Here is a 14,081-nt window from a genome sequence, read left to right as displayed (position 1 = left end):
ATATAAATATAATATAAATCAGCAAAAGAGATGCATATTTTAAGGGAAGTGAGAAGGATCCACATTTGTACATAAGCATGTAATATGCTAAAATCCATCTGTATAAAAAGTTTTTAATAATTGCATGAAATAGTCTAGGGTATTTGGCTTATCTGATCTTTCACTACTACTTCCACTCTCTCTTTAATCCTTCTGTGCGTCACAGCACCTGCGCTGCGTGCGGTTTAGCAGCTATGTGCAATACAGTATTACACAATGTCCAATGACCAATCAGGGAATTCCGTAGCGACTTGTATAAAATCAGGAGCCAAGCTACAAACAGGCAGAACAACACTGCTGGGATCATAACCAAGCACAGTAAAACAGCTTTTAATCTACAAAACTCAACAGGTAAACTGACTTTTCTTTCTTCTTTTTATGTTGTTTTGGAACAAATTAATTAAGATTTTAACATTCTTGGGGATAATTTGACAAGAGAATTTCAGTGTACAAAACCTGTGGTTTACAGGACTGTTTCTTCAGTATAATCTGTAACGTGTCATTATAAGCACAACTTCATTTTTTTCAGAAAGCTTTTATAGAAGAGTTATTCTTTCATTCAGTATTACTGTATAAGTGCCGATAAATGTTCATTTATATATTAAAGTATAGAAGTAAATCAGAAAATGCTACTGGAGCATTCTGTGAAATTAAAAATGCTTTCTATCTTCCTGCAGAACCCCAGAACCCCAATTCAGGAAAAGATGGAAGCAGTGATGACATGCAACATGCCCAAGAGGTGGAACCCGAAGATGCCCAAGGGACTCGACTTGGAGTTCACCCATCATCCAATTTCAATGCGACGCGTGGTAAACATCATCATTGCCCTAGAGAGACTGAAGGCCAGAAGTTCAGAGTCTGTGTTGGGGACTGAATTCAGAGATGAAAACCTGCTCAACCTCATATTTGAGAACATAGTGGAAGGTAATTACACACATCACCATGTATTTAATCACTTATTTCAAACTTACGTTATTCTTACTGTTCTTACTGCTTTAGCGTTCAGAAAAAATGAAATAAATGTGGGTATATACGTAAATAGTATCAAAATTAACTTGAATACGGCTGCTGCCGTATTCAAGTTGAATCAACAGTTCACATTATCTTGTTGGCCTGTCTTCTGTCTTCAGATCAGTGAACTCAGATAAACAACATAAATAACCATGTATTTCTCTTTTTTTCCTTCAGAACAAATTGTGTTCGAGTGCAGCTCAGCTCCAACAGATGATTACACCAGGTCAGACGACATGGAGCACCAGTGCAGTGTTACGGACAGCAAGAAGAGGAGCTTAGTTCTGGTCCAAAACAGCATGGAGCTCCAGGCAATGATGCTGCAGGGCGGCAATGACAACCGCAAAGGTGATTACATTACACACTTTCAATGGTAGCTCTTAGATTTAAGGGAAGTTGATTAATGGTGATATTAAACCATTGTTTTCTTCAATACTTCATACTTTGAGGTATAAATAAATGCGCTTAGATTTCAATTTAAGCCTTTCTTGAACTAATAATGATAATAACTGAGGCTAAAAAAAGGTTTTGTTCATTAACTTGAATCTCATGAGTGTCTTCTGTTCTGTCTTCAGTTTACCTAAACATGTCGACCTACATGCACCCTTCACCCATCACAGAGGCCAGACCTGTGGCTCTGTGCATCAAAGGGACAAATCTGTACCTGTCATGCCATGAGGACAAATCTGTGCCAACCCTGCATTTGGAGGTAAAACTCTTACATCAATCTCACATAAAGACTACACCAGACCAGAATTTTTGTTGTACTGTTAAAAGATTAAACTCAGGTTTATTTGCAGTGTTTATCAGGGCCAGAACAGTCACTAAGGGAAACTAATGAGATCTACCAACTCTTGTGAATTGTCATTGTAAATATATATCACTGACAGTTATTTTTTTCCCCCTCAGACTGTGGAGGACAAAAGCAATCTGTCGATCATCACGTCAGGCAGCGACATGATGCGGTTTCTGTTTTACAAACGGGACACTGGGGTGAACATCAGCACCCTCATGTCTGCCCGCTTCAATGGATGGTACATCAGCACAGAAGACAGCGATAACAAGAAAGTAGAAATGTGCCAGGAGACTGCCCAGCGCTACACAACCTTCACCATCCAGCATCAGAGCTGAAACCTGCCAAAGACATCCAAAGTGGGTTGTGTCAGGGTCTCATGGATGTTGATCCCTTTCATTCTCTTTTGGGTATATTAATTTTAAACTGTTGCGCACTGCAGCTATACCGCTAAATCAGAGACAAAGATGTATTGTCATATTACTTTTGCCACTATTTTGTGATGTATGTACTAAGTACGTAATGAAATGCTTATTGAGAGTCATGTTTCACCACTAGGTGGTACCATTGTTCTTTCTCGTAAGCAACTTGTGTCTTACTCCTATTTATGGAAAAAATAAATAATTTAATTAATAAATTAATAAATTAATAAATAAATTAAATTATATATTTATTTGTAACGCTTGTTACATGTTTTGATATGCAATTTTATAATTTGTTAATAAAACTGTAACTGAAACTTATTTGGATTCGTTTTTTTATTTGCTGATTGTGGATTTGCTAATGCCACATCTCAAACAGGGACTAATTAATGTAAGACATTAACTATCGCACAGGAATTCTTAACTTTTTTGACTTTTGTCTTGAGGCTTTTACAGTTTTTCTCAATAGCTAAAACACTACACCCTGTTGTCTGAACCAAATGCTCAGTTGCCTGAACCCACTGATTGAATCAATCACTCTTTTGGCAAAATCATAAGCACTTTTCACCTGTTTAGACACAACTTGCCAACACATTTTCATTGTGATGCACCTGTGCTGCAAAATGGTGAGCACAGGTGACCAAAGTCACATACAATTAAAGCACAGGTGTCCCCACTTGAACACAACAACTCAAAACTGATCACACTTGTGGCTAATGATGTGAGGGAACATATACAGTAAACCAGTTCAGAGAGCACTGGTTTGTCAGACCTTACAATGGATAGAAATCAGAGAGGAAGTGTTTGTGTTAGAGGAGGTCGAGGTGGTCAAGGTGATCAGCAAAGACAAAGAACAGTAATATCTGATGAAATCAGAGCTGCTGTGATTGACCATGCTCTTGTCCATGGTATGAGCATGAGGGAGGCTGGACAAAGGGTACAACCAAACATCAGTAGATTCACTGTGTCCACCATAATCATAAGATTTAGAGAAGAGCACAGGTAAATGCCTTTATTTGACATTATAGTACAGTATGTAATTGTTGAACGCAATTACTGTATGACATACTATAGAGCTGGTAAGTCCCGCCCATCCGTGAAACCCCACTGGACCACTAGATTGAAAAACCGTCAATGCAAGTGAATGTGAGAAAATAATTATTTTAGCTCTATATCTGGCAAATGCACAAGATTTCTTTAGTTTTGCAACATGCATTTAGCCTACAGTGAACAATAAACTTTTATTTCTCCAGCTTCACGTCCTGAGCATTGTGTTTTATATTTTTCTACATAGTGTTTAGTGACTGTTCAGTAGTGTTTTTAATTTGGATTGACTCGGGGCACGATTTGACAACATAGTTCAGTTTTGAGTACAGAATGAACTGTTTTGAGGTGAAAGTTTGGTTTTGCAAGAAGAGTCTGAGGTTTTGTGACTGAAGCTTGAAACTTTGGTTTTGTGTTCACAGTTTAGAGAAAAGGAGAGCAGCTTTCAAGAAATGTGTCTTAGCAATCGAGAAAAACTGTATTACACCCACGGAGCAAATTAGGAGATTAGACGAGAGAAATGCTGCTGAATTTAATGCTCTGATAAAGTGATCTCGTTTTCAGTCAGTGAACATGATCAGTATTAGAGAGCTACACAACATGTGGAAACACCTGGCGGACCGGCGCGTACCTTTTGTTTACAATGTCTGCTCCAATCAGAGTATGAGTTGTGCGCAGGCGTGCTCAGTTTTTTGAAATTCAAATCGTCCAATCAGAGAAGAGGGGGCGTTCCCACCCGGCAATTTCAAAACCGCATGCGCGGTCCCTGTTGTTATGGAGCTAGTTGAACGGATCCTCAGCAGCTCTGATATAAATCAAAACCCATTTACTGCAAAACTGAACAAAGTCGAGAGAAGAACTTTAATTCTGACAAATATGGAGGAAGGAGAGACAGTACCGGTACCTTCCAGAAAAGGTTAGCGAGCGGATTTATTTGGTTAAAGCAGGCTCAAAGAGTGAGCGTTGGGTTAGCAGTGCAATGCTAACGCTAATGTCTAAGTTAACGTAACGTTTTATTTTCATTTTCACAAAACATAACTCAAAGTTGTGATAACTGGCGAATCTACACCACTTTTACATATAGCTATTTTAGTTTAACATTACAAATCTTTAATCTGATCTCGTTCTCTGTAGGCAGTAACGTTACTTAGCTTTAGCACTAGAGGTGACGTTAGCTCGTTATACATATTTTGATGACTCTTGTAGGTTTTCACACACACATAAAACAAAAAGGGAGATTATTTTGAGCGTGAACTGGATTTAGCATTTAGCTACACCATTACAGTATTTTGAGCCGCAGCAATCTTCAGTGTAAATAATGCCGAGATCTGCATCCCCCTCCCTGATTAGAGTGGGGGATGCAAAACTGGGCACCTTTCGTATGATGTTGCTGTCGGACGATGTTTGAGGATCTTGAAATGAGACTGGTACCACAGAAGTCTTTTCGTGATATTTATTATACATTATCACTATGTGTATTATTAGTACAGTCAGGAGCTATGAGCTGTTATTGAGTAAAGAAAAACAAATATACGAATCAATTAACAACTTATCAGGACAGCTCCACAATAAATGACTCATTTAATAGTATGCAGTCTTTTTTTGTTGTTGTTTTTTTGTAGTTTTTCTGTCACCACCTTGCAGCCAGGTGGCAGTAAGTCTATTTGAAATCATCTCCTCAGTTATTAAGCCATTTGATCTTAGATCTCACAGCGAATGACTGGTGGAAGTCTAGTGTCTGCAAATGACATTGATAGACGGTCATGAACAGATGCTGAAACGCAAAGATAAAAAAAATAATTTACTTTCTGTTTGGCACATTAAGGGGTCTAATATGTGGCTGGATATTAAGCCTAAATGATTTTAGATCACACATTGTGTGTGACAGTGAAGGTATTGGAAAGTTGTTGTTTGTGGAATATTACTGTCAAATCTTCTGTTACAGAATTGCGTAAGCAGAAGTTAATGGAATACTTGGCAGCAAAAGGGAAGCTGAAAGTGCCCAACCCTAAGTAAGAAAACAAATTGCATGATAGCAATCCCAATGACTTTCATGAAATGATGTTCTTCAATCAAATATTTAGTTTATTGTGTCCAGGGGAAACTACTTAAACTAAGTTTTACTCCTCAGGGCATACCTGCGTGATGACTGTCCTGCTAAGAAGCCTGTGACAACGGTAGGCATGCGTTTGCATGACAAGCAAGCTCAATCACTCATAATGACAAAAAACTTGGCAAATGTATTTAAACTCAACATGAAATTATTGACACCCTTAATTCAGCATGAAATAAGTTAGGCTCAAATCAAGTTCAATCTAGATTTTTAGCAGGGATAATTGAAGAGAACAGGATGCATGTGAACGCAAATTGGAATGCTACAGCAAAGGGTCTAACTACTAAATGATCTAAATCTACAGTAAATACATTTGTAAATGAGAAATTCCAGTCTGTGATTCTTTTAAATAATTTATCAAAAACTTAATTTTACACATTGCCATTGTGGTTCATGTTTTTATTTGCACAGCCATAGGGTGTAGAAATGTGAAAGCATTTTAAAGGTGTGGTCCTGAGTTTGCTTTATAATTGCGAGTTCTGGAACTAGTTACTATTTTTCCACTTTGTTTTCACAGATTGTTAAAGAAAAAGAAAACAAGATTCCAGCAGAAAAGTTCAGATATGAAGGCGTAAAAGTTGCACAATCCACAAAATATCCTGCCAGAAGAGCATTTGGTATCACCAACAACGTGGATGCAAAGGGGAGCATCCTGGCTGGACGGCAAAATAACAGTTGTCCATCTGCAACCAGAGGTCCAGCACGGCCAAATCTAAACCAGAATCCTCTGCTCAGAGGCACATACACTGTTGCTTACTCCAAAAGCAGCCTGAACGCAGCCACCAATGTCAAAAAGCAGCCAAATACAGGAATGCAAGCTTCAGGCCAAGCTTCTTCAAATGTAGGTCATACAGCCATAGTAACATCCAACACTAGATTTACCAGTAGCTTAAATGCTACCTTGTCTGTCCCAGTTAAAACAGTCAGTGTCAGGATGAGTCTTGGCCCTATGGTCAAAACAAGAACAGGACTGATTCCAGCAGTCACTCAGCCTAAAAACACAAACTCCCACTTAACACATACCTCTGTCAGAGCACCTGATGCTACTACTTCAGTAACAAGCAAGATCCCATCCCGCGGCTCATCAGTTTCTGTTTCCCAGAGGTCTGCCATAGTGCAGAGGAAAATACTTTCTACCACGGCTGTAGACAAACCTGTTAATGCGAGAAAAACAGCCTTGTCAGCAAAGATGGGAAAAGTTCAAGATCAGAGCCATGGTTTGGTTCAACATTCTCAGCCACCTTGTAAGAGTCAGTTATCGAGTGGAATCAAAGCAGCATCTGTGTCCTCCAAATGCAAAGCAGCACCTGTTAAGCCAGAGGGAAAAGTGGGAATGTCAAAAACTAATCAGTCAGCTGGTCAGCCCACAGACAGGTCCACAAGGCAAAGATCTGAGAGAGATGGGCAGAAAAATAACAGACTGTCCAAAGTGTCGTCAGAAAGGTCCATGTCCAGAAAAGTCAGTGAGGTTACACGCTCTGCTGTGGCTGAGCCAGCCGGCAAAACCGTGAAATGTAAAGAGACACAGAGTAAAAACAGATGCGGTTCTGCGCATGTCCCTTCACAACAAACAAATACAAAAAGAACAGGTTTTCCAGTAATGTCACAGACAGCGCCACAGCCAGTCAGGACCATCAGTCTAACAGGAAAGCCCACAGAAAGAAGACGCCAAAGGTCCAGGTCAGGATCATTCCACAGACTGAGGGAAAGAAAGTCACTGCTGCTCAGGAGGAAAGAATGTAAGTACAATATGTATGTATGTAATGCATAAGAATATAACATTTATATACGTATGAATATCATATATACCATCTACAATAAAGAGGACACCCTGAGATTCAGTTTCGCTAAAATCTTCTTCTAATTTCTTATTTAATACAAGTGATTGTGTTTCTGATTTCATTTCAAATTTTGGGTGTTTGACATATAAGAAAAGAATTTTAAGCATGAAAGTTATGGGGTTATTCTGATGCAAAAATTTCCAAAAATATACATGGTCTTTAAGAATTTGTACTGTGCACTCTATATTTACTTTTCTTTATATTTTCTTTTTAAGGAAAAAACTCAAAGAATGGAGGGAAGCCAAAGGAATTTCCTACAAACGTCCCCCAATGCCAGTGAAACCTCAGGTGAGGCGCACTATTGCGGTGACCCAGCCTTTCTGGACTGCCATGAAGGAGGAAGATGAGGCCCACTCTCTAATCTGTGCTGTGGATCGGTCCCTGGCTGACTGCATCAAACTTCTTGGAGAGGTAATAGGGTGTGAAGGGAGGATCTTTGTTGTCCAGTTCCATTCAATTTGATGTAATCACCCACAGGATATTACTTCTCACTTCTCACTGAATGGAAAAAGTTTGAAAATGTTGGAAGGCAAACTTGTTTAGAGACTTGTTGCTATAATGCAGGGTGAGTTTACATTTTTGGAAAGTTATAATTTTGGGGACATCAGCTGTTACAGATCCTGTCTGCACTTGTTAAAGAATTCAGCGCCCTTTCTTTTGCTGTATGAGTTGGACTTTAGTCTGTCTTGCACCCACAGGGTTGCCCTCCAGACCAGGTGAAGGAGGTTCTCGCACGACTGCCGGTGGTGTCCCAGAAGTTTGCCAAATACTGGATCTGTCAGGCCCGTCTCATGGAGCAAGAGGGTAACCTCGATGTCCTGCCCTTGTTCAAAGAGGCTGTTCGTGTTGTGTTGGAGGTGAGACATCCATGACATAGAAACTTCAGACCTGGTCGCTCAGAACTACTTTTACTGTAACTGAGTCAGTTGACCTTGATGATCTGTGAACTTTGGATCATGCATCACAGAGTAAGAAATTTACATGCATGCTGTCACATGTATAACTAATGTATGAAAAAGCAGCAGAATCACACATTACAGTAAAAATATAATGTGTATGTGTCATATGTTTAACGACGCAGTCACAGCCTTCAGTGCAGTCTATGGCACATCATAAATTATTACATCATAAACTACAGTCATCAGTACAACCTATTGACAGTAAGTTGTTATCCTAGTTCAGGTTATGTTGACAGCTTGATTTGATAGCATGTATTTAAAATATACTGTACAGCACAGTATTGTGAGATTCCCTGACACCGTCTCTGTAAAATGAACAAATTATTTGTGTTTCTGTTTTATTCAGCCAGTGGACGAGCTGCGGACTGTGGTGTTTGAGATTCTGAAGAAAAAGGACGAGATGCAAGGTAGAGCGTTTTGAGTTTAACCCACATTAAGGGTGTTTTCAGACCTCCATTATTTGCTCCTCTCTGCATCAGTTGACCAGTTTGTAAACCTTGATTTTACCCAGAGAAAAATCCAAAGGAACTGAAATGCATCAGTACAAGCGACGTGAGAACATGTCTGCACATCTTGTCATGGTGCAGTATTTCACCTGAGTATGAATGTCGTATTCAGACCTGCCCAAATGAATCACCTCAAAGGGTGGAAATAACTAAGTAAAAATAAATTCAATTGTTCAGAATTAAGTCAGCCAAACTAAACAAAGCAGACTGAGCACACGTTGAGATTATTCATAGTGTGATGTGCGACGTGACGGTCGACCGATTCCCGACAGTTTCTGTTTTTATTGTATGTCTTGAAGTAATTCGTTAAAGTGCTTTCATGTGTCTATGACATCTTTTCCTTGCGCCATACTCTTTCCCACTGAAGCTGGGGATTGAAGAGGGATGCGAGGAGAGAGGAAACGAGGCAATCTGCTCTTTATTAGAGAAATGAGGCGCCGTTCCTTTTGAACTGGACTAAAGTCCTGATTACTGTAAATCACCATAAACATGCAGAAGATGAGAAATCAGACTTCTCCTCTAGCTCAGACTTATTTTGAAGACGTGGCGAAACAACGCAGTAAAAATTGTCAGATGGACAAAAACAAATCAAGTTGATACAGGTGAACGGTAATGTTCTATGTCCACCTGATCTGTTGCCATCTGATTGTCTTTTGCTTTGTAGCTTGTTTGTTAATTCTTTATGTATTAATTTCATCTGTGAAAATCTAGATGAAATTCACATTAATGATGTTTTTACATAACTCAAATTGAGATTTTCATGTTTTTATTCGAATCTGAAGAAAATGACAACAATGAGCATCAAATGCCAGCTGATGACGGCACCGACGAGAGCTGCATCAACCCAATGATGACACCGAAACCTGTCAGAGCTCTGATCTGTGGGGAGAAAGGAAACTCATCTATCGTCAAGTACAAGATCACAGCAACTCCTGGGTCAGTCATTGTTACAACTACACTTCCATTAGTCACTAACTGAACGTGGTTCAGCTTCAGTGGAGAAAAAATTTATGATCGAGAACTGAAGGATCTATGACTTATTTATTCACGGATCAAGAATATCTATTGACGTGGTGGCGGTAGCTTCATCCTAAACCTGTCTCATCATGTTTGTTACCATCTTGAAGCTTCTGCAACATTTTTGTTCACTGTCATCATCCTTGACTGAGACAGTTCTTAGCAGTGTGGGGCAGAGTGGGGGAAATACGTACCCCCAGTGTACCTGGGAGTGTCAAAGACTTCAAAGATCAACCAGGACGCAGACTGTAAAATTAGGAGAAGTCTCACAACAACGTATACAGGAAAGAATGTGGGGCACGATTTGGCTTTTGCCCAATTTATCCTGCAGACATTCAGCTGCCATTTTGGGAATTTGACATATTTAACTTTAGAAATACCAAAAATGGTCAAATCCTGATGCAACTTTCTTCTGTGACTGTACTTAAAACATCCAATATACATTTGAAATTATAAGATCAAATAAGTCATTATTAAATAATTTTTATATATAAGCCTGCAAATGATTAATGAACCTGCTTCTCATCCTTCTTTGTTTCAGTGGTCCACCGAGCCAACAGAGAGAACCAGCACGGATAAACGGCCAGGAAGTTCGCTTCTTCACCCCAGTGAGACGCTCTGTGAGAATCGAGAGAGCCTCCCTCCGATACCCTGCGTCCCTGCAGGACCACGATGTTTGCGTGGCCTCCTACAATGACCTGATCTCCGAGGAGGACAAAGAGAGAAGTCAGGAGCAGGAGGGTGGGGAAGGCAGCCCGTCTGCTAACGACTCGCCGCTGTACATCTACAGAGAGAACGAAGCCCTGAAGGACAAAGTGTTTGTCCAGCTAGTCTGCGATGAAGGTGTCTCGTCGTAGGAGAACCTGACGTTTTACGCATAGAGCAGTTTTTTAAAGTTAGGTATTTCTCATATTTGCTTATGTAGAAGTTATCGGGTTCATCTTATCGGTGTCTGTATTTCAAGCCTTCAAATATTATGTACATAATTTAAATTAAATACCAAAACCCATCTACAAAACACAACAGACTTTACTCATCCTTTTTTCCCCCCATGCTGTGTTGTTATACGGTATTTCCCATGTCATCAGACAAATGGTATTGGAATTGTGTAACAATTATGCTACACAGTGTGTAGTATGTGGAATGTTTTCGCTTAATACATTTTACATTTTAAAGGGGCCACTTTTTGCATCACATTGAGATCGTATGACCATCATACTGGTGGCTGTTGCTCTACTAAAAAATAGGTTTGGACGATTTACAATTGTAAAAAACTGCATCCCAACCTGCTCCTCCCCTGGTACCAGAGGTTACTTCAAACACTAGATCTAGAATCAGCTGGTTTTATTGTCTGCCAGTTTGAGTTAGTAACATTTGTCATCACGTCATGATATCATTAAACTGGAATCCTGCTTTCCATTTGTGTGTTACAGAACACAAACACTTACGTGGGAATGACAACAGAGATCTGACACCTTCTATTTATCATGAAACAAAACTTTTGGGGAAGATGTGTCATCAAAAAAATAAAAAATAAAAAGTTTCTACTCTCTTGTACTCACATCTCTTGAAACAGAAACACGCACTTTTGATTGCACTTTGCTTTGATATTTTTTCTCCTTGACTTACATTTTGTTTGCTAACCTTGTTCCTCACTTGTAAGTTGCTTTGGATAAAAGCTAAAGGAGACAGTAATCACACAGAAAATTGAATGATGTAAAGGTATGCAGGTATTACTGTCACTGAAAATGAGAAACACGACACAACACACACCCTATCCTCATATGTAATCACCCATATGAGGATGGGTTCCCTGTTGAGTCTGGTTCCTCTCAAGGTTTCTTCCTGTTGCCTTCTCAGGGAGTTTTTCCTTGCCACCATCGCCCTCGGCTTGCTCATCAGGGACAGTCTGTTTATTATGATTCATACACATTCACTGTTCATGTACTGTTCGGTTGTGTAAAGCTGCTTTGTGACAATGTCAATTGTAAAAAGCGCTCTACAAATAAAACTAAATTGAATTGAATTGAACACAGAAATACACTAGCAAGAGAAAGGGAACTCTTTGGAATTCCCTGGTTTTCTGCTTAAATTCGTCAAAAAAGCTGATCTGAGCTTCACCAAAGTCACAACAAACGCTATTGCAAAGCTGATGGCAAACACTCCTGATCTTTTATTGAACACATTGATTAAAAACACAGAGTGATGGTGGAAAAAGTAAATAAACCAGTGGTTGAACCACAGCAGCAATAACCTCCAAAAAGCTGATTTCTGACTGGTGGACTTTGTGTGTCTGCAGTGATTCTGTAGTACAACTCTGAGCTGAACTCTTATTACACACACAGCTGCAAAAAACATTATTTCTCCTTTATTTGTCATATTTCAAAGTACAAAATACTTCCAGTGGTTCGTAGTTTTTCTCTGCTTTGTTGTTAAGTAGATTTTCCTTCTTACAGAGATCACTGAAATCTCACTCTGCACTTTGGGCGAAACATTCATGAACTGTATTAGTCACATGTCTGTGCATAGTGGTTTAATAGGTCTAAACACTCTTGTACGTGAATGGTGCGCAGAGGGACATTGCTGAGTTGACCTGGTTACTGGAAATTCATTTGTTTCAAAACAAATTCCTGTCTGCAAAACCTCCCCCACATGAATTCAAGTTCAGGTTTGGTCCCAGAGGGATAGTTTGTATGTGTTTAGTTTCACTAGAGCATGGAGACATTCTGCTTCTTAATCAGAAATGCATCAGAACAAGACTGAGTCAACACACATTTCGGGATCGGAAATAACGGAGCTAAGTGAAATTAAATCATAGACCTCCTTAGTTTGTAGTTAGTTTATACAATTATCTGAATTATGGCTTAAATGCATTCATTCTTATTATTATAATACAATAATTTTAATGTTCATAAAAAGTTAGATTTTCCTTTCCTACAATAACTTATAGCAACTACTATACACCATGTTTCACTCACTATATCATCACATTATCAGTGTCATATTAATATTCTGTCCAGATGGATATATTTCTGACATTGTGGTTCACTGTGGTGTTCTCCAAACACATAGAGCTGGAAATCTGTATTTATCTGGTTATTATCTATTACCACACCTGGGGACCTTTTGATATTGCGGCTGTGGCCTCATCTCTGGAGGCTGTATTGGAGGATGTTGTGCGCTTCCTGCTCCAACACCAGCCAAACGCACCAATCTGTACTGTAAATAAACATATAGATATAGATATAGACACACCCACAGGCCTTAACATCAATAATGATTTATTTTAACATAATCTGCTAAAAGAGTTTCACCCAGGCCAACAGGAGGGTCATGTGGATGCAGAGAGAACTGAATCCCTTCTCCGTTGGTCCACCTACTGGTCACTGTAACTGTAAAACCAGTTTTTGGTTTTGGACGTGGTCGCGCATCACCTGGCAAAAAACAAACAAACAAACAAACAAACAAACAAACACAAAAAAGACAAATCGAGCTTTTATCGTTTTATTTTCTCATCATGCGCTGAGATCTGAGGGTATGAGGTCTGTACAGGACAAGAGTTGAGGTAGGATGCAACTCAAAGCCAGGTCAGGTTGTTGAGTTTCCCACGCTGCGCACTAATGTTATCACCGTCTTTCTTTTGTGTATCCAGACGAGTTTCACTGAGGTGCCACTAACTTCTACTGTAAGTTTCTGAACGTCATTTTGTTTTTGTTTTGATTTATTGTTGTTGTTTTTTTCATACATACATTCCAACATTCCCTCTTGTCGCGCACATCCATGCGTCCACGGCGCATACGTCACTGCGGCTCCGGCCACTTATATTAACCGCCCCCCCCCCAGCTCAGTTCAGTCCAACGTGCAATCGGCTCCGCTGCACACTGGGACACCCACTGCTCTCGACTTTACGGCTTCACAACACTTCACCCTTGAGCGTAAGTGACAGTTATGTTATTTTAAACATGCGCAGAAACTCTTTATTCCATGTGTGTGTGTGAAGCTTTTTCCGATTTCAACCCAGCGTGCTGCTGTTTTCTCTCCTGTTATGTGATGTAATACTAGAGCTGTTATATCTACCGGATTAAAGTGAGCCTAAATTAGTGCACGACTATTTTCCAACAACATGCACCTACCTCACTTTGATCGACAGCACAGTGTGTGTGTGTGTGTGTGTATAATCCATTGGGCTCACACAGAAATACACTTTTATTTAAACGCACGTTCTCTGTGCGTCTCTCAGTGTCTCCAGCTCCAAGAGAACAATCTAACTCCACACGAACTGAACACAAAATATCCAGTGGTGGAGCCAGTTATCCTCAACAATGCTGGACTTTGA

At 39.6% G+C, this 14,081-nt stretch overlaps 2 protein-coding genes across 2 annotated transcripts; both read left to right on the top strand.

The window, feature by feature from the left end:
* The first annotated feature begins 293 nt into the window (after positions 1–293).
* Positions 294–2,586, top strand: LOC113149934 (interleukin-1 beta). The gene is made up of 5 exons (XM_026342271.2): positions 294–390; positions 717–963; positions 1,228–1,398; positions 1,626–1,759; positions 1,960–2,586. Exons 2-5 carry the CDS (start codon positions 744–746, stop codon positions 2,179–2,181), a joined length of 747 nt encoding a protein of 248 aa, XP_026198056.1. The 5' UTR covers positions 294–390; positions 717–743; the 3' UTR covers positions 2,182–2,586.
* A 1,488-nt stretch (positions 2,587–4,074) lies between these two features.
* ckap2l (cytoskeleton associated protein 2-like) lies at positions 4,075–11,284 on the top strand. The gene is given in 10 exon segments (XM_026342259.1): positions 4,075–4,225; positions 5,255–5,321; positions 5,441–5,486; positions 5,940–7,079; positions 7,082–7,161; positions 7,479–7,674; positions 7,962–8,120; positions 8,569–8,629; positions 9,511–9,664; positions 10,287–11,284. Coding segments are annotated over 10 exon segments (2,361 nt in total). The 5' UTR covers positions 4,075–4,083; the 3' UTR covers positions 10,603–11,284.
* Positions 11,285–14,081: the final 2,797 nt, after the last annotated feature.

This window comes from Anabas testudineus, chromosome 9, assembly GCF_900324465.2.
Source record: "Anabas testudineus chromosome 9, fAnaTes1.2, whole genome shotgun sequence".
Lineage (NCBI taxonomy): Eukaryota > Metazoa > Chordata > Actinopteri > Anabantiformes > Anabantidae > Anabas > Anabas testudineus.
This window is presented reverse-complemented; position numbering and strand designations above follow the sequence as displayed.

What these genes read in the sequence shown, in the direction of transcription:
- LOC113149934 (XM_026342271.2), top strand. Translation starts at nt 744, where the DNA reads ATGGAAGCAGTGATGACATGCAACATGCCCAAGAGGTGGAACCCGAAG. An exon ending in ATTTGAGAACATAGTGGAAG is followed by an intron (nt 964 to 1,227) that starts GTAATTACACAC and finishes TTTTTCCTTCAG; the next exon opens with AACAAATTGTGTTCGAGTGC. An exon ending in CGGCAATGACAACCGCAAAG is followed by an intron (nt 1,399 to 1,625) that starts GTGATTACATTA and finishes TTCTGTCTTCAG; the next exon opens with TTTACCTAAACATGTCGACC.